Source organism: Pygocentrus nattereri, chromosome 5, assembly GCF_015220715.1.
Source record: "Pygocentrus nattereri isolate fPygNat1 chromosome 5, fPygNat1.pri, whole genome shotgun sequence".
Taxonomy (NCBI): Eukaryota; Metazoa; Chordata; class Actinopteri; order Characiformes; family Serrasalmidae; genus Pygocentrus; species Pygocentrus nattereri.
In genome coordinates this window covers 5981209-5997015 of record NC_051215.1, presented here as the reverse complement: position 1 = coordinate 5997015, position 15807 = coordinate 5981209, and the positions used below count along the sequence as shown (strand labels likewise).

The following is a 15807-nucleotide window of genomic DNA, read 5'->3' as shown; positions in this document are numbered from 1 at the left end:
CCATTTTGTTCATTCCCTACCTACAATGCTTATCCTCTTTTCTTATTTCTTCCCTTTATAGTACCTCTATCATCCCTCCATTCTTCCTGTGACAGAGCGGGAGGCGGGGCTGAGGCAGTGACTGGCAGCCCAGACAAGAGAGAGACTGAGAATCAGGCTGTTTACAGCACTCTGTAATCTCTCTGTCTGTTAATGCTGCAGAACACTGGCAGGGATCAGTCAGTCAGTCTCCCTCGCTTTCTGGCTTTCTGAATCTCTCTCTCCCTTTCCCTCTCTCTCTCTTTCTCTCTCTCTTTCTTTGGCTCTTTCACCTTCTCTTTCTTATTCTGAGCGCCTTCTGTGAATGAGTTCTACAGCAGTCCTTATCTTTCCTCCTCAATGTTTGCCTCAGTGCATTTACGATCAGGCTCTCTCTCTCTCTCTCTCTCTCTCTCTCTCTCTCTCTCTCTCTCTCTCTGTCCTGATGGGGTGGAGAATATTCCCTAAAGCAGGTCCAGAGCAGGTGAAGTCCTGCCTCTTTCTCTCTCTCTCTATCTCTCTCTCTCTCTCTCTCTCTCTCTGTCTCTCTATTTCACCCTCTCTTGCTCTTCTATCTCCCTCTGACCAACCACTCTCCCTCTCTCTCAATCTGATACTCCACTCTCTCTCTCTCTCTCTCTCTCTCTCTCTCTCTCTCTCGCTCCCTCTCCCTCCCTCCCTCCCTCCCTCCCTCTCTAATCCTCCACCGTTTCTCTCTCTCTCCCTCTCCTGGCATCAGCGGCAGCAGCAGCAGCATCAGCAGCGTCTGCGCTTGCTAGGCTGAAGCATCCCGCGCTCGGCTGCTGAAGCATCAGCGCAACCCCACAGGACAGTGCAGCCAGTCCTGGGACAGACAGCGACAAACAGACACATAATTAAGGATCCTCGAAATCAGGACCGGACAGCAGCCGCATTGGAGAGGGACGAAACGTGGAGCTGAGAGCTGAGCTTTGGGAATTTTTTCATTTACCTCTCTTTCTCTCTCTCTCTCTCTCTCTCTCTCTGCCGCCTGTCTCTGGTGCTGTCCCTCCCTCCCCTCCCTGCCTTCCTCCCTCTCTCCCCATCTCGCTCTTTCTACCTCTCTTGCTCTCTCAGTGGCGGAATGTAGCGGCGCGCTCTTCACTCCGTGCTGCATCAACGGCTGGCAGGAAGGGAACACTGGAAGCCTGCTTGAGTGGGAGAATGGATTTTATTCCCCCATCCCAGTGGATTCTGGACACAATACCTCCCCCACCTTTTCTAACCTTGCAGTAGCTACCATTGTTGTCTCTGCTCCTGGATATTTGGCTTTTGATTCCACAGAAACAGCTTGCTTATCTTTTTGCCCCCCCTCTCTATCCCCACCACCACCACCACCACCCCACCCCGTATGGATAATGCGCTTATCTGTAGGAGGTCCTGCCCCAGCAGGGGGACGCTAGGCATCGCGGCTCTCCGGGACATGCAGAGCTGAGTCAGCGAGGGCTAACGAGAGCCACGGAACAAGACATTGAACGAGACAGAAGGCAAACGGCAAGTGAGACGTTCAGAAAGGGGGATTCTGACAAGCACCTGCTTCTAAAGAAAAAAGCTAAGAAAGCTCTAAAAGGGCGTGAAATTGGAGGGATGGTTTTTTCACTGGTGGTGCCATCTGTTCCGAAACAGGGATCTGAGGGGCACTAATAGAGGGGTGTTGCTGCTGCATCGGGAGCTACCGAGAGCTTTCCTGCACATACATCTGCTTTGCTTTCTGCATTCCTTCCTCTGGTCAGCCCCTGCTCCTCGTCTGGCTCACCCTTGAACCTGGAACCTGCCTGTTTGCACCTTCTGGAACTGGACTAGCGGATCGTCCCGTGTCGGATTCTGCAAGCCCTGATTTTTCTTCTTTCTACCTCCGGAATTCTACTGGGTGTGTGTACTTGTGTACCTGTGTGTGTGTATGTGTGTGTGTGTGTGTGTGTGTGTTTGTGGCATCCTGCACCTGTGCTTTAACCCCTTAAACTCTAAGGATCCATCAGTGCGTCCAGATTTCAGTTCTTCACTTTCATATCTAGGTGTCTTGCATATTTTCAATGCAGTGAGAATTATTTTGGTTATGGTTAAGATTTAATTAAAACAATAAGCCCACAGTTTAAGGGGTTAAGGAATGTTTGTGAGTTCTTGTGCCTGAGTGTGTTTCTGGCCATCGTGGGATTGCTTTCTTTTTTTTTTGTCCCGCCCCAATGTTTGGCGCCTGGAGCTTCCCGTGCCTGCTGATCTCCCAGCCCAGGGGTTGACCCTCAGAGGGTCATGAGTGAGAGTTCTGGAGCGGTGACCACCGGCTCGGGGGTGGTAGGAGTGATCCTGGAGGAGCCCGAGAGCACCGGGGCCTCGGGCAGCCGGCAGCAGGCCCAGGCCCCCGAACGTGCCGGGACGTTGCGTTGTGCCTTGTGGCCCCGGCAGCAGACCTGGCTGTGTGCAGTGCCCCTTCTTATTGGCTTCATTGGCCTGGGCCTGAGCCTTATGCTGCTCAAGTGGATCGTGGTAGGCTCTGTGAGGGACTACATGCCCACAGACCTCGTGGATGCCAAGGGCATTGGCCAGGACCCCATCTTCTTGTCCAAGCCCAGCGCTTTCCCCAAAGGATCAGACACAACCACCACAACCACCACAACTAGTGGGCCAGTTGGATCCAGCAGCCCCAGTATCACTACTTCGGTGAGGGGAAAAACTCGATCTGGGACTCCTCCCAACCCATCCCATAGGGGCGGTGGAGCATCTGGCAGTCAGGTGACTCAGAAAAGCACCACCCAGCGTTCTGGGACACGTGGCCCAACCACCACAGCCTTCACCACCACCTCCAGTGGACGGACGTCCACCTCTAGCCCATCTCCATCCAATCCCACCGTCCTCAATGACTCCACCCAAATGTGGACCCGTGAGCAGCCCTCCACCGAGAGGCCCGTTACCACCCCAGCTAGGACCCACATCAGCCGCAAGACACGTAAGTCCACCCGTTTTGTTGTCTGCTTCTCTGGGCCTAGTCGTGCAGTTCCATGTGACTTGGGCTGTCATGTGGTTCCACTGGTTTGGACTGCGAGTGCCACACGTTGGCAGCATATTACAGTCACCATTAATCTCACCTGAATGTGAAAGCTGGTACTCATTTTTCTTTTTAGCTTAAAAGAATATTTATGGTTGCAGCATTGTGCAGATGTTTATTCCTTTTACTTTAATATACAACTTTGAATCAGTTAGACATGATCATAGAAGATGCTATCTTGAAAATACTGCTAACATCCCGTGAAGTAAAGCATATATATCACTTGGTTTAAAGAGGCAGCATGATGGTCAGAGACTGGTCATGGATTGGACTGTGATTGTGTAGGGGAGGGGCTTGTAGATCCTTCACACCACATGGGCCACTCCCTTAGCCTGAAGTACACTGAAAACGATGCGTGCAACTGCACACATAAAGCCGGTTTAATGGTGTGCCATTTCTTCTCCACTGAGGGAACTTTACAAAATGTGTTTGAACGAATCAGTATGCTTTATATAAAAGCTTTTATGTGGACCACTATGAATGCCTGAATGCATTATAAGTCCTGGGCTTTATCCGTTCTTGTATAATTGAAAGATGCAGTCAAATATGATGGTGCTACAGTGTGATCACGGCACGCAAGGGAGTCTGAGCTGTATGTGTTTTACATCGCATTTACATCTCTTTCTCTTCTTCATTTGACGTGCTGAGGACCCCTCCAAATGTAGAAAATGAGTGAATTACAGTCATCAATCAAATCTAAAGAGTAGGTGCATGTCCGATTTGGTCTAATCACGCACCCTAATTGAGGCCTGTCATTCAATGAGGGAAAAAGAGCAGCGTTTTCTCATCGTGGTGTCTGCAGTCTCAGCGTAGGCCGATGCACTTTGTTTTACTTTTCCTCAGGATGTGAGGCATAAACCGTGCGAGTATAATCGCCTAATTTAAAAGGACTTTACTGAAATCCCTTTCTGTTGACTTAAATAAGAAGCTCTGGCTCCTCGACCAAACTGAAATTAATCTATGAGGTCGATTCAACATGTTTTCATCTGCTTTTCTAGGATTGGCTCATAGTTTCCTACACCATGTGTTAGAATTATATATTATACATCAAATGACAAGTTCCAGACTTCATTCTTGCTTCCTAACATTTGCAACTGTGCATAGCCCAAGGTCATTGATAACTTTAGCACAGAGAAATTGACCTCTTCTTTGCAGCTCCAGCACAGGCTAATGAAGCATGTGATCAGGCCTACAAAAATCCTATACCTTCTTTTCGAAAACAGCGAACTCGCGTGATTATCACTTGTCTCTTTAAATGTTCTACTGCAGAAAAGAAATGTGGCAGAGTAATTCAGGTTTTATTTTTTTTTATGTCATTAATACATTTTCCTAGTTTGAACCATCTGTAGTGGTTCCAGTCACCCTCTCATTCAAATACAGCTTCTAAATGACTTTTAAAGCGATACTTTCAGCACTCTCAGCCGACCATGCTGGACAGTGCCCCCAGGAGAGCTTTGGATAAATTAACCACCAGCAAACTAACAAATGCAACAGCAAAGTGGAGCTCCAGTTCCCTTTGAGAACCTCCACTGTAACAAGAAACCACAAACTGTGTGAATGACAGTAAGAGGCTACAATCACAGGAGGTGGATTCATCACACTTATATCATCTACTCAGACCATGAATGAAGACCATTGACATGTAGACAGAAACACACACACACACACACATTTTGAGCCTATCCCAGCCGTCATTAGGCGGAAGGCAGGATACACCCTGAACAGGCTGCCAGTCCATCACAGGGCAGACAGACAGACATACACAATCACACACACACTCACACCTAGGGGCAATTTAGCATGTCCAATTGGTCTGACTGCATGTCCTTGGACTGTGGGAGGAAACCAGAGAACCCAGAGGAAACCAACGCAGACACGGGGAGAACATGTGAACTCTCCGAAATAAACAGAACAACTGAAAATATCAAGTGTCAACCAATCAATCAACCTAAGTAAAGAAATATCACGTTCTCAAGTATTATGTAATTTATGGAAATACCAATCATTCAAGTTTGTATTTAACCCCTTAAAATCACGTATTACATACTAATACTTATTATTCAGTAACTACAGGGGCTTTAATGCAAACTTGTTGAGCTATTCTTAGATTATAAAATTGAGTAATAAACTTTAGGCCCACTGGCAGGCCCTGGGCATTTAATGTGTTAAGTATATAGAACTGTGAAAATGTAAGTACATACTACCTCTCAATCCATATGAACCTGGGTTATTTCAGACCTTTTCAACCAGGAGACCTTTACTTTGGGATGCTATTGCTCCCCTGTTGCAGGTTAAAAGGATCTCCCTATTGCATTGAGGCATGAATATTGGATCAGAATGGTGCACAGTGACTTTGCGTCATTCGGCTGCACTCTACCAGATTGCTTCACTCTCCATTCTTTATCCAGATTAATTCAGCATCACTCCAGAGGAAAAATACTGCCTCTGCTACCCAATAAGAAATTTAATCTACTGCCACATTTACTTTGGGCAAGTTGGCCATACCGTGTCAGCGTTTCCCCCTGTATTAGGCTTTGCCTGTGTTAGTTGGAAAGTTGACACTTTCCATACAATGAAAAGTTTAATTAAAAAAAAAGTGATGTGAATAAAAGTTCTTGCCATAATATTCGTTTATTTGAAGAAGGTATGAAGTTCCAAATGCACTAAAGGGGCTAAAACCTGTTGTATATATGATACACATGGATAACTCACACTCAATAAATTAATATAAGGGCTATGAACTCATACGTTTAATCAATTTTGCACCTTGCAGTTTGTAATAGAAGCTCCATTGGGTACCACAAAAACTATTCAATATGAGCTTGAAAGGGCCAAATCCAACATTTTTCTCACTCTTCATTGTTCTCCTGAGATCCAGTTGACATTTATGTGGGTTTCTATAGCCAAAAAAGGCAAAAAAGATTCCCCAATCTCTCTTTAACCCTTATTAGAAGAACCCTTGGAAGGCTCATTTGTTTTCTTGCTGTGTTTTTAAGACTGATACTGTACATCCAAAGGTTTGTGGACACTTGATCATCCAATGTTTCTTCTGAAATTAAAGGTACTAATGGAGTTTGTCCTCCTTTGCTACAGTATCAACCTCTACTCTTTTGAGAAGGCTTTCTAGATGTTGGAACATTGCTGTGAGGATTTGATTGAGCATTAGTGAGGTCAGGTACTGATGTCGGATGGTCAGTTCTGGATCATTCCAACTAATCCCAAAGGTGTTGGATGGAGCTCCTTCATTCCAGAGAATATGGTTCCAGTGCTCCACAGCCCACCACTAGGGGGCTTTATACTGCTCTTGCTGATGCTTGGCTTTGGGCATGGAGACTTTCTATGTAGATTATATAAGATGTCTGTGTGTAATTGAACTCTTTTAGCAAGGACTGCACCTGAATGTTGCTCAATTCACTGGTTCTTGTGTCTGGATACTTAGGGAAATGTGACTGTATTGAGCCTCATTCAAAAAGCAGTCCAGGCTGAAATACTCCTTTTAATTTCAACATGAATGGGCGGGTCTAAACTTTTGCTGTTGTCTCCAGAATTTCATGGCAAAAGATTTGTTCCCTACCACATGCGCTATGGAGCATATATTAATATTAATATAAAAATATTAATAATGCATGCTTTTGGGGTATGTTCCCTCAATATTGTACAACAATGGAAAAATACTACAGAAAAACACAGATTTTTCAAATCTGATCATTTGAAGCGAAACCTAGAAACTATACAGTTTGCTCATCTTTAAGTTCTATACTAAATACTAAATATTAATACCAAAAAAAAAATTCCTTTTCATTTTAATTTGAAAGAAGCCCATTTACAAAGCTGAAACATGGTGAAGTAAAAGTTTGATTTGTAGTACATCGAACAATCATATAAAACCACATTTAACAGCTAAATCCCACAAAAACAAACAGAAAAAGTCATTTTCATGTAATCAGAAATGGCTTTTCTTTTCTGGATGAAATCTGCTGTCATGTTGTTACTTCTAGGCAACAAAAAATCAATTCCTCCTAACAATTGGAAATGTAATAATAACTCATAATCTAAAATTATTTACATCATAGTAAATCCAAAAAAGAAGTCTCCAACAGCAAATCATATTTTGAGCTTGATGAAAAAAAATATGAAAACTTAATCATGAAATGCTGAAAATGAGAAACACTGTCTGGTACAGAAATTTAACCTACAAGCTGCATAGAGGCTAAAAAAGCCCACCAGTAAACTACCAGCTACATTTTTATTGGTTGATTTAAACGAATAATTTCATTGTTAACTTTACATTATCATCAATTATGTTTCATGTTCTTGGAAAGTGAAGAAAATGGGTTGTTACCTTGTGTAATGTGCCAGCTCGTGGATCTAAAACACAAATGTTTACTGTTAGATAAATATTAATTAGATTACGAGACCCACACCGGGGGAATTTCACCTGCGCAGTCTAACCCATCTGTGCAGTGAAACACCACATACACACTAGTGGAGACACACTCTAGAGGGCAGTGAGCACACTTGCCTGGAGCCCTATCCACAGTGCCTGGGAAACAGTTGGGAGTTAGGTGCCTTGCTCAACGGTGCCTCAGTGTAGTGCTGGCTCAGGAGAGCAAACTGGGAACCTTCCGGTTACAAGGTTGATTCCCTAACCTTCTTCCCACGACTGCCCCCAAAACAAGCCCAGGCTTATAATCTAAACTAAGGAGGTCATAAGACAAAAGTGAAGTACTCCACTTAGTACTCCAGAGATTGAGATCACTGAATGGAGCATGAGGAAATTTCAGGAGTCATGTGATCTTCCAGTGGATTCTGGGAGATGGAGTCCAAGTGAGACTCAAAGTGTGAGTGAAGTTTAGGAATAATGTGATCTCTCAGAGGATTCTAGGAGATGGAGTCCGGCTTAGTTTCAGTGCTGGGTGACAGCTTGGAAGATAACAGTACCAAATGATTGTATATAACCCACATATAAGACAATAACACATATAACACAAAATTACAAAAAATAAAGGTTTTAGGGCTAAACTGTCATTTTTTAATGGCTAAATTGGAAAAGCTATTAGTAGCTTTGGAATTGTGACTTTTGTTTTCTGGGAGGCTTTGAGTCTTCGTGTCCAAACGAGATTCAAAGTAAGTGTGTATAGCAAATGGTTTTGAAGTTATGAAACTGTATGAGGCACAAGTATCTGGCAACATGGTCAACTTCATAAAGTTAAACCATCTTTTGGCTTTTAACAATAGTAATAGTAATACTAGTAGCTGTGCTTTTAACAACAGTTTGGAAATGTAAACTGCCATATCGTTGTAAACCTGCTCATCATGCCACGGAAGACACTTTGATGTTGTTTTAATACTTCATTTGAAAAGTAGCAGCAAATAAATCACATTTCTAAAGAAGGAAGATCAATTGCTTATTTGCAATATTGCCAAAATTAATTCATGAAGGTCTAGTGCTTTCCCTGCTTCAGCACACTTGATTCAATCCATGAAGGCTTTGGTAATGAGCTGAGGAGTTGACTCAGGTGCATGCAGAGTTGCTGTAGTAAGAAGCACCTGCTTCAATGTGACCTCAATCGAATGGGTGTGAGTGGAGGGGAAAGGGCTTGGTCCGAATCCGATCGATAGGGGCGCTTATCCGATGTGATCAGCTATAAAAATTGCTGAATTCTGTTACCGTACCAACCGAAACAGCTCAGCTCGGCTGAATTCAGCCGACGCTCTTCTTGACTTCCTGTTCCAGTTGAGTGCCACTTAATGGCCATTGATTTTCCTTTTGTTTTGTAACATTAGCTTGATGAGGATGATTACTCCATAGGAAAGGATTCTGTTTCTATAGATCTGTCCATGTCTCCTCCCACCTGCCACTGCCCATTACCCATTTACTATGTCTCGGCTGTTACAGAGCATCATGGACATGCCATCGCGGTTGATTCAGGATGCTGTAATTTCATTGTCACCATTGTTTCTTCACCTCAGAGAGTTTAACTCAGGGCCATATATTTACCAATGCACCAAAACCAGAACATTTTACATGACCATTTTCCACCCTTTCAATATCCGTGATATTTCAACAGGCAGTTTTTGCCACTCTGCTTTTTTAAACTAGAAACATGTCGTATAACAGGCTGTTTAGACATTGCTTGGCTCTGAGAGCAAATGGTATGCTTTTTAATGTATTTATGTACTACATCAAACTCTTTAATATCAAAAATCCCTATTTCTTTTCACAACCCTCCTTCTGTCTTCGTTTAGTGGACAGCTGTAAAAATGTGCTCGCTCCCAACACCATTAGGGCTTAATTTCACAACGAGACTGTCTCAATAAAACTTAATGTCACTTTGATTTATCCTTATGAGATGTCCTAAGGAGGGAGAGAAGCCTTAAATATTAATGCAGAGAAAAGGAAACATGTTCAATATGTAGAGGAGAAAGTGAATAATTGATGAGGGAGCTTGCTGAAGAATTATCCAAGAGAAAATGGGAGGGAAACTGTCTCATGCCTTCAAAATCGAGGGAAAGACGTGGGATGAAAGAACGATTTGCACTGTGAACTTTACTTGTTGAGAGGGACTCAAGTAAACATCTCTTCTGCTCCTCGAAAGTGTGTTTCTCTTTGTTGAATGTGTTTCGCAGGCAGGGGAGGAGCTGTGCTTCCTCACAGCCATGTGGGACAGCAGGGGCTTCCAGAGGCCAGAATAATGAAAGGTTACAAAGTGGCTTGATGGTAGCAGAATGCTTGCAGTGTCGCTCCTCGGCAGAGGCCTTTTGATAAAGAATTCGGTTTTAAGATGGACTAATTAATGAAGATTTGTATCTGTGAGATGTGGTAATGTGCTCCAGACAAGCTCTAAAGTCTTTCTAGCTCTGGGTTGAAGGTTGCAGTTGAACTTTGGGATGTTTGGTTTAATGCATAGCTTGGGAAATGCGAGATTATATGCCTGTTATAGAATTTTTCCAACTTGTTGTATAGGATGCACAGCACCAACATTAGCAACTGAAATAATGAACACATATATTGTATAACACCTTATTGTTTAATTGCATACATTCAACTTCCACTTTAATAGAAACACCAGCCTTGGACTCCAGAGAATGACCACACTGAAACTCCTGACCGACCTACATTCTATGCACTATGTATTCTCCTTTCAGTTTCCCATGATGAAAACTCCACATTCCAACACGCCACCGTCTCCCCAAGTCTTTCATGACTAATTAATGAAGATTTTATCTGAGAGATGAAGTAATGTGCTCTGGGTGAGCACTACAGTCTTTCTTGCTCTGAGCTGAAGGTTGCAATTGAACCCAGGTGTTCAATGAAAGGTGCTTTTGTTGAAGCTGCTTCTGTTTCTTTTGATTTCACTGTCTTTTTTAGTGGTGGGGTCCTGCTTGTTCAGGAAAACCAACCAGGACTCATCGCCAAGCTCCTCAGAGCTCCTTCCCCCTTTCATTCTCTCAAAGCTGTAAGTGCATTTTATGGTCAGTTTTGGTGGCCCACCAGGTTATAGGTTATAGAGAGCCCTATTTTTTCATGTATTGTTTAATAATATTTTTTGTAGTTTTGTTGTTCTTCTGTCAACTATCTCCTTCCTTATGCAAGTGGATTATTTTATGTCTAATCTCTTCAGACATATCTCTCGATCTCATCATGCACAATTAGCCAGAAAACCTGAACTGTGTTCATCACTGGTCAGTGTCTGGTACTGCTGGTCAGATTATTTGGGTGGTAAACCACTCCATTCTCAGAACAGCTATGACATTTAAATGGTACTAGCATGATGGTGCTGGTTCAGTCACTAATTCAGTGGTCTCCAACTCCTGGAGAGCCACCTTCCTGCAGAGTTTAGCTCCAACCTGTATCTCATAAGCTGACCCACCACTTATTTAACTCTCATACATCTGATCCAGCCGATCTGGACTTGGGAAGAGGTTGATTAGCTGGAGCAGGTGTGGCAAATTGTGGTTGGATCTAGGCTTTACAGGAAGGTACTGTAGCTCTCCAGGCCTAGGGTTGGAAACCATTGCACTAACTGTGCACCAGCAAAGTGGAGTTACGAGGGAGGAGAGTTTAAGTAGCCAGTAAGCATTTGATACATTTATTGAATCCATATGTTCACTGAAAGCTGCTTTTGTTGGCGCTGCTTGTGTTGCTTCTCTTTTCACTTAGCCGTACACCAAGGAGTTACCTTCGAAATATTCATGAATGGTGCGTTAAGTAAGACTCTCTTATTTTTCAGCAGAAATTTTGATAAATGAAACACTTCTGTTTGTGTTGCGGGGTAACAAATGCGTGTGGTGGGAACTTGAGTTAAATGGGTGAGGCTCAAAGATATATGTGCTGTTTATAAGAAAACAATGAGCAATTTATCCATTACGCTCAAGGCGAACGGGAGCGGAAGAAGCTTTGTCTTCATTACCACAGGTTTAGTTTCTGTCACAGAGATTGCGAGCCCAGATCAGTCATATAGCAGATCATTATAGGCACTGTTTTATAATAGAGCTTTCATTCGCTTCAGTAATGCAGACGCACTCACTTATCATATCCCATTTGCCCAACTTTCAATTTACTACGTCCAGTGAATTATACATGATGCTTTGTGTCACAGAATGCCTAATGTCACGGCTACGTTGTACTTTTATGCAGTGCGGCCCATAATGACTAATTAAGGTGGTCATGAAATCTTGTTCGAATTGAAACATTGGCCATATGTATGAATCATGTTTGGATTAAAGATACGAGCAGGCTGGACGTTTATGGCCAAACATTAATAGATGCAAATTAAGCTCTGCTTCAGCAGGGTCTAGCTGCCTCTCCCGCAATTCCCTCTCTCTCCGCAGGCCACCTCTGAGCCATTTAACATCTGTGGACAAACAAATGTCAGGGCCTTTTTGATGGCTGCTGTGGTCACTAGCCATCGCCGGGGGCCCTGTAGTGCATTACTTTGCAGAGACGGCAAAAAAAATATTAAAAAAAAGCTGACCAGTGTGACGAAACAGCTATAAAACTTCGCCCAGTCGTTCTGCTGGACCCCAGCCAGTGGGAGCTGGGAGACAGACACTCGTCTTTACTGGAAAACACTGCCAAGTACAAAAAGAACATGGGCCCGGTGTGAGTGCGGCTTGTTGCGATTAAACGCTTCACTTACAGTCTGTTCATGACTGACTGATAAATGTGGCTTTCAATATTGATACGTCAAGGGAACAGTACAGTTAAAAGTCAAATTTATACAATTTCTCATTTCTCCAAATGTAGTTTACCAGCCCTGTTTGGTGTTGGAAGTTTGGTTCTTTAGTTTTGCGCTGGGGCTACGAGGCTAATGTAGTGTAGGAGTATTTAAAATGTCTCGGACTGGCTTGCTTATGTGGTTTTCTGGCACTGTATGAAAGTGGGGAATGATGTACTGTTCTGTACTGTGATGTGCTGCATCTGTGATGTCGTTAAATTAAAAATGACTGCATTAAAAGTAGGAGGCCTCTATTTAGTTCTCTACTTCAGGGAAAGTACAAAGGAGCCTAGGCAATCAAAAGGAGAAGGACTGTACATTGTCATTTTTAATACAAGGGGGGAACCCTAAGGGCCTTCTCCGTCTTTGGAGGAAGCCTAATGATCTGTAAACTGTAAACTACATGTCTATTTCTTTTAGTTCATTTTTATTTAATACAGTCATCATGCTTGCTGTATTTAAACATTGCAATTTTTGTATTAAAACTCATTTAAGTCTAGTCAGGATTTTTTCTTGTGATGCTTAAGTACATACAGTCAAACAAGGTCTCCCATTGGTTCAGCTCTGGGTGGTTTTACACCTTATTAGAAAGTGACTGTGGAATCACTCACAATGGTGGGACCAATCCTTTCAATCTAGACCTTCTTGAAGTTCTAAATACGCCATTGACTGAGAACATGAGCTGTAGTCTCACTACGTTTCAGTTAGTTGTTAGGAATGGAAAATAGCTGCAAGTCTATGCCAGGACTTTATCCTGAAAGAGTCACCTTAAAACTGCTACATACAAGGTCAAATATGCCATCCGGCCACTTCATTAAGTACATCTGTTTGTCCAGTTGGTCAACTTCACCTCTCATGTAGATGCCCTTTGGAGTTCCACAATTACAGACTGTAGTCCATCTGTTTCTCTGCATACTTTGTTAGCCCCCTTTTGCCCTGTTCTACAATGGTCAGGACCCCCATGGACCCTAACAGAGCAGGTACTATTTGGGTGTTGGGTCATTCTAAGCACTGCAGTGACACTGACGTGGTGGTGGAGTGTTAGTATGTGCTGTACTGCTATGAGTGGATCAGATCCAGTCCTACCTTGTTGGTACACCTTGTAGATGTAAAGTCAGAGACGACAGCTCGTCTCCTGCTCGACAGTTTGTGTTGGTCATCCTCTAGTCCTTCACCAGTGGTCACAGGACGCTGCCCACAGGACACTTTTGGCTGGATATTGTTGGTTGGTGGACTATTCTTGGTCCAGCAGTGATACTGAGGTGTTTAAAAAACTCCAGCAGCACTGCTGTGTCTGATCCACTCGTACCAGCGCAACACACACTAATGCACAACCACCACTTCAGTTTAACTCACTCTAAATAACTGTAATAAACTTAAATCAGAAATCAAACTTTACATGCTCTGATAGCTTTGCCACTTTGTCACTCCTCATACCTACACTGTAGCTAATTTAGTGAAATGATATCAGGCAGAGTGAATCTATTTTTAATGTGTTGCATTTGTTTGTCTGTCTTCATATAGTGGGTGGGGAGGAAGCCCTCTTTTCTATCTTTCATATGCTGCTAGTGTTACTTGAGGGATGAAGAAGAGTGCTGCTCTGAGTCTGTTATGAGATATCGATTCAGGTGTGATTGTCTTCTGGACTTGTGCCACTCAGCAGTTTGGTGCAGATCAGCTTTAATGCATGAGGCCTGATTAGCCATGAGCAGCACTTTTCTCCTGCCACCTATGCTGGACAGGAGGAGTCACTGCTTTCTGAGTCCAGCTGATCTCTCTTCAATGTTCAGTGCGCTTATCAACTTCCACTCACAGTCCACTTTATCAGAAACAACTATCATAAACATCCACTCACTGGCCACTTTATTATAAACACCTACTTTATGTTTAGACAACCTGGCCACTTTATTAGAAACACATGCATTGTGCTTCCACTCACTGGCCATTGCATTAGAAGCATCTAATTTGTGCTTCCACTCACTGGCTACTTTATTAGAAACACCTATTTTGTACTTCTATGCACTGGCCACTTTATTGGAAATGCCTACCTTGAAGGCCCACTACATAGATGTACAATTATAGACTGTAGTCCATTTGTTACCTTAAAGAGTTTATCACCTCTACCCTATTCATCACTGGTCAGTTTCTGACCATTTTGTGACTCTTTCACCCAGATATTATTTGGGTTTTGGATAATTCAGTAACTATATACTTGAATCCTATGACTGATCAAGGACTAGAGGATGAAACAAACTGGCCATCAACACGCTCCAGTCTCTAACATTACACCAGCAAGGAAAAGCTATGATCAAAAAGCTACGCATTTACATTAAAGGGGCTAGTATGTATAGTGTTATATTAGCAGCACACACCATGTGCTGTGCAGTGCAATGCCGACATTTTTCAACAACGAAACTCAGTTTGATTCTCCCTCTCAATTTATTTGGCTCTAAAAGGCCATATGGTGGAGCCGACCCATTCGTGTACCGCCTCTAATGATGCTGCGAGAGTCGTTCTGTGATTAAAGTAGCGGACCGTTTCACAATCTGCATTTGTAACTCACTTTGCAACTCAGCCATACTGGCATTTTTTACGTGACTCGTCGAGGACATAACCACAACTGTTTGTTTTCCCATTTCCCGCTCGAGTATTTTTCACATGTTTTGCTTTGGCGTGGCTGTTTTGGCAGTGTGAGTGGTGTCTCTTTGAACAGTGGAGAAAAAAAAAAGCTCGTATCCACTTCTCTGCTCGCTCTAATTTGACAGTTTTTGAAATTGAAGCGCATGCCGTTCGCTGCTCACCTGTGTGGCGAAAAAAAAGCCCCAGCTGCACTCTTCTCCAGCTGGAGAGCTCCCTACTTCCTCTGTGAGCTTCGGTCAATTAACTTAGATCATCTAACGTCTTTATGGGAGTTTTGATTTGCTGCCTACATGTTATTAGATAATTATGCAGTTAATTAAGTTAACTATTAAGTTAAAAAGAAATCTGTAAATTTGTGAGGTCAGACAGTGATGTTGGACGAGAAGGTCTGGCTCACAGTCTCTGCTCTAATTCATCCCAAAGGTGTTCTGTCGGGTTGAGGTCAGGACTCTGTGCAGGCCAGTCAAGTTCTTCCACACCAAACTGGCTCATCCACATCTTTATGGACCTGCTTTGTGCACTGGTGCACAGTCATGTTGGAACAGGAAGAGGCCAAACTCCCCAAACTTCCCACAAGGTCGGGAGCATGAAATTGTCTGAAATGTCTTGGTACTGAAGCATTAAGAGTTCCTTTCACTGGAACTAAGGGGCCGAGCCCAACTCCTGAAAAACAACCCCACAACATGATCCCCCCTCCACCAAACTTTACACTTGGCACAATGCAGTCAGACCACTACCGTTCTCCTGGCAACTGCCAAACCCAGACTTGTCCATCGGATTGCCAGACGGAGAAGGGTAATTGGTCACTCCAGAGAACACATCTCCACTGCTCTAGAGTCCAGTGGCAGCGCTTTACACCACTGCATT

At 43.4% G+C, this 15807-nt stretch overlaps 1 protein-coding gene across 1 annotated transcript in view; it reads left to right on the top strand.

Annotated features, from left to right (window-relative positions):
* The first annotated feature begins 761 nt into the window (after positions 1 to 761).
* Positions 762 to 15807, top strand: part of LOC108440704 (pro-neuregulin-3, membrane-bound isoform) — a 553144-nt gene continuing 538098 nt past the window's right edge. The window contains exon 1 of the mRNA XM_017719726.2: positions 762 to 2980. Coding sequence (XP_017575215.1) covers positions 2287 to 2980 — 694 coding nt within the window. The 5' untranslated portion in view covers positions 762 to 2286. The remainder of the gene's footprint in view (positions 2981 to 15807) is intronic.